The 13,086-nt window shown below is 44.0% G+C and overlaps 6 protein-coding genes across 6 annotated transcripts; 3 read left to right on the forward strand and 3 right to left on the reverse strand.

The window, feature by feature from the left end:
* Positions 1–761: 761 nt before the first annotated feature.
* Positions 762–1,565, reverse strand: I203_100176 (uncharacterized protein; the record flags this gene model as incomplete). Its single annotated transcript, XM_019151315.1, has 4 exons — positions 762–828; positions 915–1,116; positions 1,260–1,282; positions 1,336–1,565. The coding sequence occupies 4 exons, from the start codon at positions 1,563–1,565 to the stop codon at positions 762–764; spliced, it is 522 nt and encodes a 173-aa protein (XP_018999398.1).
* Positions 1,566–1,844: 279 nt separating this feature from the next.
* On the forward strand, positions 1,845–4,539 carry I203_100177 (uncharacterized protein; the record flags this gene model as incomplete). The annotated part of the gene is made up of 8 exons (XM_019151316.1): positions 1,845–2,005; positions 2,089–2,195; positions 2,272–2,426; positions 2,511–2,670; positions 2,748–3,040; positions 3,160–3,621; positions 3,683–4,174; positions 4,306–4,539. 8 exons carry the CDS (start codon positions 1,845–1,847, stop codon positions 4,537–4,539), a joined length of 2,064 nt encoding a protein of 687 aa, XP_018999399.1.
* A 502-nt stretch (positions 4,540–5,041) lies between these two features.
* On the forward strand, positions 5,042–7,801 carry I203_100178 (uncharacterized protein; the record flags this gene model as incomplete). Its single annotated transcript, XM_019151317.1, has 12 exons — positions 5,042–5,081; positions 5,153–5,240; positions 5,319–5,394; positions 5,465–5,563; positions 5,663–5,789; positions 5,880–5,920; positions 5,982–6,398; positions 6,470–6,566; positions 6,626–6,708; positions 6,779–6,851; positions 6,924–7,007; positions 7,068–7,801. 12 exons carry the CDS (start codon positions 5,042–5,044, stop codon positions 7,799–7,801), a joined length of 1,959 nt encoding a protein of 652 aa, XP_018999400.1.
* Positions 7,802–8,063: 262 nt separating this feature from the next.
* Positions 8,064–9,279, reverse strand: I203_100179 (uncharacterized protein; the record flags this gene model as incomplete). Its single annotated transcript, XM_019151318.1, has 4 exons — positions 8,064–8,461; positions 8,543–8,572; positions 8,634–8,649; positions 8,881–9,279. 4 exons carry the CDS (start codon positions 9,277–9,279, stop codon positions 8,064–8,066), a joined length of 843 nt encoding a protein of 280 aa, XP_018999401.1.
* Positions 9,280–9,672: 393 nt separating this feature from the next.
* Positions 9,673–11,430, reverse strand: I203_100180 (uncharacterized protein; the record flags this gene model as incomplete). Its single annotated transcript, XM_019151319.1, has 6 exons — positions 9,673–9,850; positions 9,909–10,170; positions 10,240–10,479; positions 10,545–10,817; positions 10,918–11,011; positions 11,215–11,430. 6 exons carry the CDS (start codon positions 11,428–11,430, stop codon positions 9,673–9,675), a joined length of 1,263 nt encoding a protein of 420 aa, XP_018999402.1.
* A 384-nt stretch (positions 11,431–11,814) lies between these two features.
* Positions 11,815–12,921, forward strand: I203_100181 (uncharacterized protein; the record flags this gene model as incomplete). The annotated part of the gene is made up of 3 exons (XM_019151320.1): positions 11,815–12,080; positions 12,141–12,603; positions 12,685–12,921. The coding sequence occupies 3 exons, from the start codon at positions 11,815–11,817 to the stop codon at positions 12,919–12,921; spliced, it is 966 nt and encodes a 321-aa protein (XP_018999403.1).
* Between the last annotated feature and the right edge of the window lie 165 nt (positions 12,922–13,086).

Consider the following 13,086-nt stretch of genomic DNA (forward strand, 5'->3'; position numbering starts at 1 on the left):
GATCTTCTAACTACATCGAGTATCGAGTCAAAAACACCATATAGATTCCTTCTTCTGATTGTATCATCGATGAGTGTTATGGGTTTCCAACTCATCATAATCGCTCATGATGACATGCTTATCGAGTCGATGCGATGTATCAATTCCTTTATGTTTCTTGAATCCTGGGACGAAGAGTTGCAGAGGCGACGAGTCGAACTGTACCAGATACTCTACAATAGATCTCGTAATGGTGTAGTATATAGGTGAGCATCACTATCTGATAATCTGCTCATAGAAAGATCATCCAATTTCACTTTACGAGCATAACAAAACAAATCAATTCATTCATTCAATATGGGACGTGATAAGGTGGGCAATCATTTTGACATTGTCAAGGAGTTCTTCTTTGCTGAAATGGCAAGTGCGCGTTGGGATTCAGACCAATAACAACAATACTAGACAAACTAAGAAAGAGAAGATGGCAGAGAAGAAAGCTAAGAAAGCTGAACAGTTTGATGTCACTCACGGTAAGAACAAGATTCAGCGTAACAACAACAACAAAAACAACATTAATAAGAAAGATAATGTGGTTGAAGAGACCAAGGCAAATAAGGAATAGTGATCTGAAGTGGACATGATCTATTCATTCCACTATGATCACTTGTCCTTATTTCATTTGACGATCTCTTTGTATGGCGCAGCGGATACTCATTCGGAATGGACGAGGACTACTTCTCAGTAGGGCTGATCGATATACATGCAAGATATGTGGTATGTGTCTAGGTGGTACTACTTTCACTAGTGATTTCTTCCGTTACCAATGGTGGGAAGTTCTTAGGAGGTTCACTACATTATCAATTAACATGAACATCAGTAATCATGACTCATGATCAGAGCATACTTGATTCGGCGGTTCTACCTTAGCGACTCACCTCCTAACATCCCATACATCCTCGCTACTTCCATCAACCCTCCTCTTAGCCCACCATTCTGCCCTTCTCTTGATCCACAATTTCCTCCTCATCTCCTCATCGTCCGATTTCAGAGATAGGCAGTATTTGAAGTCTTCCCATTTCCATGTGCAGTCTCGGAATTCACCGTATCGATACATTGATCGGAGTTGGGGTGCTAAGGCTTTATATTGAATAAAACAATGATCATATCAGTTGAATATCATTCATCATTTTTCATGTAGGAGGCACAAAGAGTGATGAGAAATCCCTCATTCCGTTCAGAGTGTGTCATGAGGGATTTAAGATGAATAAGAGTTGACTTACCGTAACACATCAAGAATTCATCTCTACATAATCACAGTCAGCTCAGCTATTTGAGGGGAGGTTCCTTTATACTCACAATAAGGTCATACAGCCCGGTACATGCTCTGTCGTAGGGTATTGTACTTCCTGATACTTCTCTTCGTCCTGTAAGACCGTCTCGTACTTGTTCACCTGTGGTGCAGGCGGTGTGAGTGTCGGAGCAGGCAAAACATCGGCGTGGGTCTCTGCTTCAATGTGTTGAGTTGAAGATGAAGCGGACGAGGACGAGGATGCCCCAAAGGGGTTGGTGAATATCGACCAGGCCATGGGTTCAATGCTCTTATTGTATGATCTGCTGTTGCCTTTGGCTTGCTATAGGAGGTTCGTCGACTTGACTGAAAAGAAGGTCAAAGATGGAATTTATCTTCGGTAAAGTCACACTTATTCGATAGATTGATTTCATCGATTTTGACAGTTCAGGCACGCACCAAGAATAATAACTGAAAACAAACCGACAACGTCGTGGTCACTCAGGATTGAATTCTCGAATTTCATTTCTACACTCATCAACAACACAGAGGTGAGCCAGAGGGTGGATTATACATCATGTCCCTCCCAGGAACAGAGACCATCCGATTCCGACGACCCACGACGGGTCCCAATGCCCAGAAGGCAGCTGAAGAACCTAAGAAAGATGAATTTGGTTCGATGGCTCCATTGGGGTTTCAGAAGAGACATCAAGGATTATTGCAGGATCAAGTTGGACGGTGAGTACGAACCTCTGATAGCAAACGATGTTAAGCAATGCTCGTAATAGATGTGACTCGTTGTACTTATAATGATCACTTAGTAATCGACCTGGTCCATTCGTACCTACGCTATCATACGCTTTCAGATTATTGTGGTTAATCAGAACTGTAGCTGCCATGTACGCTGTTATATCAGATTGTGATGAGGGTGAGTTGCGTAGAATATCCCCTACATATCAGTACATTATACTGACTATGAGCCATATATCCTTTCATGATCGTAGTGTTCAATTTCTTCGAACCATTACATTACTTTCAGTACAACTCCGGATTCCAAACTTGGGAATTATCACCCGAATTCGCTATTCGATCATGGACTTATGTACTGTTACATTGGCCTTTGGCGCATGTCGTACCAAAAGTATTGAGTGTGGGAAAGGTAAGTGAAGATCATCCAAATTATATATACATATATATGTATATTTGTGAAGATATATATGCTGATCGCTGATCTACTTTTTAGCGACCAGCTTTCTTCGCTTTGAGAATATCACTAGGAGCTATCTGCTCTTTCTGCGAAGCTAAATTCTTCAGGACAGTAGTGGAAACTATCAATGATAGAGTAGCGAGATATTTGTTGTTCGGGTTGATGTTGAGTGCCGGAATGTGGACTGCTAGTGTTGGTAAGTCTAGATTTCATCTTCTCACAAAGCTCTCGTTCAACTGTACAGGCGTAGCGAACTAACGAACCTTCGCTTAGCCTTCCTTCCATCATCATTCTGCATGTATACCACCATGATCGCCTCAGCATACTGGTTCCACCCAGCTACGTCCACACCGACAGGTGTCAAACGGGCTTATATGGCCACGTTCGCTTTTGCCGTAGGAGCGATTGTAGGCTGGCCATTCAGCGCTGCTTTAGGTATTCCCTTCCTACTCGAGCAGTTGTTCTTGACTGGCGGTGAAGTGGTCTTACCTGCGCAGAAAGGTGTTTGGATGACCAAGAGATGGGAGACCATGGGTAAAGCTATCGGGTTGGCAGCAGGAATTGCTGTAAGTCATTCTCTTCTTTGAATCGCCCAGAATACGGGACATACTTTCTGTATTCATCTTTCGGAAGGTATGATTTTTGTTCAGCTTATTGATGACTGGTATTGTTCTGAATGTTGTAGATCCCCGTCTCAATGATCGATTCCTGGGCATACGGACGATCCACCTTCCCCACACTCAACATCGTCACCTACAATCTCTTCTCAGGGAACGGACCCGATCTATACGGTACTTCACCAACTTCATTTTACTTTGCCAACCTCTTCCTCAACTTCAACTTCCTCTTACCGCTTGCGCTCATTTCCCTACCCGCTCTGGCAATCACGTACAAATTCGATTACAGAAGATTGGGTAAGACCCAAATGAAACCTAAAGAAGGTGAAACATCCCCATACACCCTCTTAGCAGTCAGACTATCACCTTTCTACCTCTGGTTAGCGATCTTGACGGCTCAAGCGCACAAGGAAGAGAGATTCATGTTTCCCGCTTATCCATTATTATGTTTTAATGCGGCTGTGACGATCTATTTAATTCGGGGATGGATCGAAACTTATTATATCCATGTGACGAATTCACCTTATAACGTGAGTTAGCTGCAATCCTTGAAGGCGGCGGGTAGCTGATTATATGGCGTAATTGCATTAGGCAAGTCGATCATCGATTTTCTCCATATTTACCCTCCTTGCCGTCCTTATCCCAGGAGCGATCTCATTCTTCAGAGTAGGAGGAAGTCTATATTTCTATCACGCCCCATTCGACATCGTTCATCATTTCCAATACAAATCTATACCGTCGTATCTTAGTGATATGGGATATGAACCTATCCCTTTACCTGAGAACTATCAACCGTATGGAAATGAGATTCCAAAACCACAATGGGACTTGACCCCATTGAAAAATTTGGAAAATCCCATAACGCTTTGTTATGGTACGGAATGGTATAGATACCCTTCAAGTTACTTGATACCTGAAGGAGTGAGGGTTAGATTCATCAAAACGGATTTCGATGGGATGATGCCTCGGCCTTGGGAACCCTCCAACACTACTGGGACGGTTTGGCCGAGATCTGAGACTAGAGTGATCAAAGAGGGAAAATTCAATGGGGAGAATAAAGCTTCTGAAGACCCTGGGACTTATGTGAGTGAAGATTTTCTTCACGCTTATCCCATCGTATTATACGAATGTCAAGTTGTGATCATACTGTTCCTTTCAAGTAATACCAAAATCACGGGCGGGATTTATTACTAATATCTTTTGAATTGGTATAGGTCGATTCGTCCGAATGTACATACCTCGTCTCGCTCACTCTTCCTTCGACCTCTCACACGCAGCTTGAGCAGAATTGGGCGGAGAAACCAGAATGGGAAGAGGAGTATTGCAAAGGATTCTTGGACGCTGCTAGTACGAAATGGTGGGCTAGGTTGGTGTGGTTACCTGGTGGATTGCTGGAGAAGGGAAGGGTATGGGGAGATTATTGTTTGTTGAGGAGGAAGGCGGAGTGATCATGAGTGAGAAAGAGACGAGGAGCAATGTAGAAGAGATGGAAGAGAGAAGCAAGGGTCAAGCCAAGAGGAGGCGCTGAGAGAGGAGTGGGAGATCACGACATTACACAATAGAATCGCAAAATCAAACATCGATAGATATCAAATCAAGCATCTGCATGAATTCAATGACAACACAAGACTATCCTGCTCCAGTCAAGCTATGCTTTTTTGTAGCATGATGCTCTGTCGCGGATACATCGCATGATCCGTACTTGACTGCGCATACAACCACGACCCCACGGACTAGTCCGCCACTCGTAGCAGCATGACAGTGGGTGGGTGAGTGCATCGCCACGTTACACGTTATCGGTGCATATGTGCCACCCAGTGTTAGTGTTACCCGGGATGTCGTCAGTGACAGTGGGCCGGTGCAGTGTACAATGTCGGTGTTTGTTATCCCATCTTCTTTCGGTCATATCTCTCATATGCATTATACATCAACTATCGACCCATATTTATCATGTTCTCAACAGCGACCAACCCGTACGACGAACTAATCGGTGGGTTATCTGTTGCCCAGTGACTCAAGCGCGCGGTCGCACATACTGACATGTATTCGTATTCATCACAGTCAAAGCTACCGATGAGAACCTTGCTTCCGAAGATTGGGCGTTGAACATCGAAGTGTGTGATAAAGTATCGGGAGAAGGAGAGAATGGGTATGTCATTCATCAGCTATCGTATCCGTTCTTATCATGGGATCAATAAGCTGATTAATCTGATGTTGCAACGGACAGAGCAAGACAGGCTGTCGCTGCTTTGACCAAGAGGTTGAGTCATAGGAATCCGAATGTACAGCTTTACGCATTGGAGGTAAGCCAATTACAATCCTATCCAATTGTCAGTAGGACAACCATGCTTATCTGTATTGCTGGTGATATAGCTAGCAAATACTCTTGCTCAGAACTGCGGGAAAGAGCTCTATGGTGAATTATCTTCTAGGGGATGGACAGGAGCTTTAGATAGATTAGTGAATGACCGAGTGAGTGTTATCCGCTCCCATTTCTGGCGGTCTCTCATCTTCAAGTCTGTGCGAGTGATCGCTAAGCTGACCTATCTGATTTCTGATTGTGGTTGTTAGACTACTTCAGCCCCAGTAAAGAAAAAAGCATTGTCATATATCAAATCGTGGGCAAAACAGTTTGAAGATACTGGTGATCCCAATTTAGGAATCATGGGTGAATTGTACGATCAACTGAGAGCTAAGAGTGAGTCGAAGTCGTCTACTATTCAGCATTCTTTGTTGCGATGCACTCATCCAGCGTCCTAAAAGCTGATTAAAGCTGATATGAGAATAGATTTCAACTTTGATGAGGCTGAACCACAACATGAAGATGCTGTAAGTATAGGTGCATACACATATTAATCGTAGTTCGCTGACATGCTTGATGTCATTTCAGGCCGAAGCACGTCAAAGACAAGAAGACGAAGAATTGCAAAGAGTCTTAGAACTGTCCAAGCAAGATAAAGGTGGTAGAACGTCATACAATTATCAACCTTCCAATCCTTCTGCAGGTGGATCTTCATCTTCAGCTCCCAACCATAATGTTGGAGGATCATCTTCCTCTTCCTCCAGACCATACCAACAGCAACAGCAACAGCAATACCAAGCACCTCAACCGGTATATAACCCACCTGCTCCACAACCCGAGCCAGAACAACCGCTAGACATCAACACTGCTACTCGCGTGAGAGCCTTGTACACATTCACCTCCGCCGAGGTCGGCGAATTGAATTTTGAAAGAGGCGATTATATCAAGGTGCTTGATAGAGGGTTCAAGGAATGGTGGAGAGGGGCTTGTAATGGAAAGATCGGAGTGAGTGCCATATATTGCAATACTTCATTATCAAAGACACAACCACTGATGGACCTCACCCGCACATTCAGATATTCCCTGTCACCTATGTCGAAGCTGTCCCCGAACCATCCCCCAGAGAACTACAAGAGGAGGCACAGGAAGAAGCTCGAGTGTTCGCCTCGCTTGGTGAGCCATCTTCCATAGCAGATCTTTGAAATTTGCTGACCGATTGCTGCGCGTTACAGGTCTTGTTGACCAACTGCTCCAGACTCTCAAAGGTATAGATCCATCTAGAGGAGATAGAATTGATGATAGGCCCGAGATTGAGGTAAGCAGAGCTTTAGCACTATTGCTGTTCTCCAAAAAAAGACAAAGCTCATGGGTATCGTCTACTATAGGAAATGTATCAAGCTTCCGTCGGTTTACAGGAGCAAATCAACTCTTTGATCAAGAAATATTCTGATCAAAAAGGTGAGTAGTTTTTTAATCATCATCTAGTGAAAATCTATATTCCTGTAGCTGATCACTTCCTTTCTTTGCTAGCTGAACTTGAACATATGAATGCCAACTTCCTTCGGGCTATCAGACAATACGAGGAATTGAGGAACCCAGCTCCCCCACCTGCAGGTAAGTACAGCTTACTAGTGGACTCAACCGAAAAATAGCTGATCGAATTGTTCTACGCAGCATATGGCTATGCGCCTCAACAACCATCACAAGCCGATCCGTACGCTCAAGGAGGATACCAGCAATACCCTCAACAGCAAGCTCCACCTCGACAACAAGCACCCGCTCAATCTTTCCCTCAACAGCAACCTTACGCACCTCAAGGACAAGGACAGCCTCAGTACTCACCTCAACCTCATCCACAATCCCAGTACAATCCTGAGCCCCAACCCCAATCTCAGACTCAAGGTTATCCTCAACAATCCCCTGACGGTCATTACGGTTCTGCACCTCCTCAAGCTTTCCCTCAAGCCCAACCTGCACCTGCCGTCGCACCTGTCGAACAACAACCCCAATTAGGTCAATACTACCAACAACGAGCTGTATCTTCCAGTTCAGTCAACAGGATACCTTCCGGCGCAGCAAGCATCCCTGGATTACCTTTACCACCCACTGAACCTATCAGGCAGAATACTGAACCGGGTGTTGCGGGATTGGGCGCGGGTTCAGACCCTCAAGCCGAGCATAAGAAAGCGTGGGATGATTATTATAGACAACAGGCTCAGAACCAATTGTCTCATCCTCAAAGTTTAGCTCCAGGTCAAGGAGGTCAACCTCAAGGTTATGCACCTCAAGCACACGATGATGCTCATACCCAGAATGTATATGGGCAATCACCGTATGCTCCTGCTCAAGGGCAAGGCATTGATGGTGTTACACAAGGTATCAATAGGATGTCTGTGCATGGTGCTTAGGGTGGATAGAGTTTATAGTGGATGTGTATGGATGCCTGAATTATGTTATTTGGTTTGATATATGACGTGTGATGAATATGATGTTATACCCCTGTATAAAGTATTGCTTGAAATCTGTTAGGACCACAATGATTGAGAGGTTTACGAGTGATAGCATACGATATAGTAGATACGTGTCAGATCATAACTCGTCCAAATTTCGAGTTACCTATTCTACCTCTTTTCTTCAACCTTTTTGTTACGAAACCCTGATCAGAATCGACTAATCTTCCTGTACGTACTTGTTATACAAATCTTCTCCCTCATCCTCCGGCAGATTATGACCATGTCCATGTCCATGTCCATTTATATCATGTGGGTTGACACCGTGTATTTGTCCGTGAACATGTCCATCTTGATCGAGTCCATCAACATTATTCTCATGATCGAGATCATGGTCATCATCAATAACACTTCCATTCCCACTGCCTCCTACATTATTATTGGTGGTAGTTCCTGCTGCAGCATCTTGTTCACCATCATCCCTCGGTACGATATCAATCAGGAAATCAAACATGTCTGAAAAAGCTATTGCAGATGCGACATCTGATTTCTGCAGGGTTCGTCGTTTGTGGGATTCGGCGACTAGCCATGCTCGACAGGTGAGTTCGGATATGAATACTAGAGTAGGTAGGGTACAATGACGAGGTCAGCATACGGATGGATTCATGCTGTTTTTGGAGTGAGATTTTCTGGACTCACTTTCACATGCTTTCGAGAACATTATCGGTGCTATGAATATGAATAAAGACATGAGCTTGTCTTCTCTCTTCATCAGATGACTTCAGCTCACCTTCCGCCGAGATCATCTATCATCCAGTGAAAAGAAAATCACAACGTCAGCGTTGTCGTTTCCTCTTGGATATGTCGTTTCACTGCTCCTTCCCTCCCGCCTTCTCATATCTTTCGAACCAGCTGCCTTCGAAATACCACATCGAATTTATTCCTTGTACCAGTACTAAATAGTTTTACCCCCTCTCTCACACACACCACGGACCTCAACCTCGATCTTGACATAGCTAGATCCCAGTCTCACTCACCCTAACATCCTCATCACTCTTCATGACCTTCTTAATCCTCGCCAACGGTAGATTATAAGATTTCCAATCTGGTATTTCGCCTTCAACAGTATTCATCTGTCTTTCCCAGAACGTCTCCAGAAAGCTATTGAGATCTTGGTTGGGCTGGATGAGTGGTCCTTGTATATTAGGTGGATGGAGGAGTTGACGTTGTTCCGCCTGAGTCTGATACGTCCTCTTTGGCCGTTGTTGTTGCTGATGATGGGATGGTAGATCAGGTGAGTTGGGTCCACTCGCTGAAGCTGAAGCTGATGCTGAAGCTGAGGAAGAAGAGGCGGCATAATTTGATGGACCTGCTCCGTTGGGATTACCGTTGGATGAGGATGAGAATTGGTTGGGAATGAAATATGATGGATTCATCGTTGATTGCTAGTCACGTAAAGTATCGTATCGAGCGTTGATCTAGCTATGTATGTACACTGTAATCAATGAAATGAGGATGAGATGGTCGATGATGTAGATTACAATGGTGGATTTGTTTTTGTTTTTGCTGTTGCAATTGAGAGTGAGTCATCGGGTTAAATAGCCGATCATCCCCAGACCCAGATGAATGGAATGTGGCACTGGCACCGTCACCGTCACCGTCACTGTCATTGTCAATGTCAATCACGAGCCAGTGGTGGTTTCTGGAGGGATGATGCACATGCAAGGTGACATACAAATGCGAAGGGATATGGGTATACACTAGTACATACCACGACACGACATGACATCTCATTGCTAATTCGTTATTCATAATTATAAACTACACCACTACCAATCCTTCCCCGTCAACTCCCCACCTGCAGCTTTGACAATGTCCTCTTTCAATTTATTTCTCCTTGCTACTTTATCTACTCTTTGATCTTGTCCTCTTCCTCGTCTATTGCGTCGACCATTATCCTCCTCTGCATCTTCTTCACTACTAGATTCATCATCTGCTCCAAGTATACTACCACACCAACCACATTAGATTAGCTGAGGTCTGAGTCGTGAAAAATCCAACTCACATGTGCTCGATGAACTTGGCTGCATCTTTCTCACTAAACTCCACTTCCCTCTGACCCCACCTCCATTCAAACTGTTCACCTCCCTCACCTCCATGTCCACGGCCATGTCCAGGTATCTTTACTTTTTCTAGATAATTCTGCTTAGCCAGTAAGTCCAGGTATTTGTCCAACGTCAGAGGAGGCTCTTTCGAATCGCTTGAAGAATAAGGTAAGATCGTTTCTCTTCGTAAAGTCAGTCGTCGCAAATATGCATGTAGCAGATCTATAGTTGTTTGTCAGCATTCAACTCTGAGGGATCGAAGAGTATACTCAACAAAGCTGTATAACTCACCATCAGACACCACTCTACCCATCGTCATGATTATTGCCAATATGACCGTCCTAATCCCCAGTAAGGCAATATGACCCGAACTAGTCCCATCTCCTTTCTCCCACTGCATCAATGCACCTGAATCTTTGACCGCTTCATCTTCATCTTCCAAACCGAGAGGTAATGCTGAGGGGTTGGACATGGCAGCGAGGAGGTCGGGTGGGATGATCGATCGAAGTATGTACGCTTTAGTGCTTGCACCTAGAGGCCAAGTCAACATTAACTCAAAAATTCCATTTAATTATCTGGGCAAAACGTCAACTTACTCTTTCCCTTTTGTGTCTGAGTCGGAGCAGGTGCATTCTCATTCTCTTCATCATCTTCATCATTTTCGTTATTCCCATTCCCGTTCCCATTCTGTCTAGCTCGTCCTTTACCCTTTCTCCCACCTGGTCCTGTTACAGCTGATATTTCACCATCTGCGATCGCTCCTTTACCTCTCCCCCTCACTTCTACTAATTCGCATCCTACAGATTCTCTTAGAATTCCCTGAGCTCCTTGAAATACCAGATTGTAAGCTCGAGGGTTGTTAGGTAGCACTGCAGATTGTCGTTAGCGCAATAATCATGTTTCGATGACATCATCTTCTTCCTTACTCTGCACTCTTCATGAGATATTTGACAGAAGAAAATGACTAACCGTTTTTGACTATATCGGCTCGTCTGATTAAATTCCTCTTGTACTCCTGGAACAAGGCATATCGTGCTAATTGACTGGATTTTATTTTTATTTCCTACAAGCGTGATAGCAAATGACATTAGCATATTATCATGGTTTCTGGAAACAATCTTGATTCTCTCAGAATGTTCTTTTTTGCTTGATCGCATGTTCCTCTGAGTGTGTGGTGTTTGATCTGATATTCCCCATGCAATCAATCACAACCGCCAGTATCTTCCTCTCCTCACACAGGATCCTCAACCTGTACGAACGACTCACCGAATCTTTCAATCCTCCTGAACCAGCTTGTGTCGATCCTTGTCCTTGTTCTTCCTCATCATCATCATCCCTATTGGCATTCCCATTCGCACGGCCATTACCGTTCGCCTGGTGATCGCCATCCTCATCAGAATCAGAATCAGACAGAGCAGCTTGCGGACGTCTTCGTTGGGATGGACCTTGAGAGGCATAAGTGTTGGGTCGTTTGGGAGCCATGGTGCATGAGCAATAGTACGATCTTGATCCCCAGTGGACCCGTGAACGTATGTGTGCTGAAGGGATGAAGGAAGAGAAATAGGAGAGGAATGAAAAGGTAAAACGCGTAGATTTGGTTGTCATGTTCTTATGTCAATATCGCGTCAAGATTCCCACGGTGGCACTCTTGTATTTCACTCGATCATGCAGATGTGCAGATTCAAAAGTTGAATATATGTTCACATCTATTTATCGATCCCATTGAGCATACATAGACAACATATCGCTAGATACCATCATCACAGAGACACAAACTCCATAGGAAAGGTCAAAGAAAGAGCAAATCTAGGTGAAATATAGCGCCATTATCGACATCGACATCGACATCTTGATCAACTGTCCAATATGTCACTCCCCCTTCCTACCCTCTCACCATCCGAGATATCATACATCCAAACCTCCTTATCCGACCCCATACACCCTACTCGATCCGACTCACGTTCACTTCTCGATACGAGGCCTATCGAAGTTTCCTATGGGGTATTCCCCCATGCAAACGGTTCGTCAAGGATAAAGATCGGTGGGACAGAGGTAGTGGCAGGTATAAAGTTGGAAGTTGTCGATTCGTCAGAATCATCAAAAGGATGGAAAGGAAAAGTAGAAGTTGACATGTAAGCTTATAACGCACCTGACAATAACAGTTCAGTATGCTAAATGGATCGTATTGATAGAACACCCCAAGCATTCCCAGCATCTCAACCATCCAACCTCTCTTCAACCTCGGCTTACCTTTCTTCAATCCTCCAATCCCATTTCATACCCTCCATCCCTCCCTTGGTCATCATACCAAATCAAAAATATTTCCAACCTCAACTGCATCTCACGCTAATATCATCCGATGGGAATGTCCTATCAGCTTTGGTGTTGGGAGCAAGAAGTGCATTTGCAGATCTAAAATTACCCAAGATCAAGATAATATCATGGGTGGGTGAAAACGGAGAGAACGAGGGAGAAGGGGCAGAAGGTGTAATAGGTAAAGGTGATTTATCAGGTATAAAAGCTGCTATTAAATCTAAATCGAAAAAGGGTAGGAATATAACGAAAGGAGGGGAAGATTGGGATCTGGATCTATCGGAGGATCTGGATCATATAGATGGGAGAGAAGAATTACCCGTGCTGGTCACCCTCAATTTGGTATGTCGAATCCCATCAAGGAACCATAGATTCCGATCGGTCGTCAGTATCAGTCACTGACCAGACTCTTACTTATTGCAGGTTCCAAATTCCCCTAATATCTTTTTAGATGCGACATCTCAAGAAGAGTCAGCCTGTCCATCCAAACTGCATTTATTCTTTACCACCTCATCCACAGAGAAATCATTGAAAGTCTGTGGAATAAGATTTGAAGGTGGTCAATCGATCGATAATTCAAGGATCAAAGGACTGATAGAGGAAGGAGCGAGGATAGCAGGGGAATTGATATCAGGACTCAATGGCAATTTGCCTCAGTAAATCATGCGGCGTGAAAATCAATCTGTATAATACCATAATTGAAACTCCTCAATTCATCCAGCAGGACTTATCATTGATTTGGATGGTATCCTGATACAATCATAAAATAGCATAGCATAGCATGTAATGATGTTATGATTAATCATGTATAAACCAAGTATTGAA

This window comes from Kwoniella mangroviensis (assembly GCF_000507465.2).
Source record: "Kwoniella mangroviensis CBS 8507 chromosome 1 map unlocalized Ctg01, whole genome shotgun sequence".
Classification (NCBI taxonomy): Eukaryota; Fungi; Basidiomycota; class Tremellomycetes; order Tremellales; family Cryptococcaceae; genus Kwoniella; species Kwoniella mangrovensis.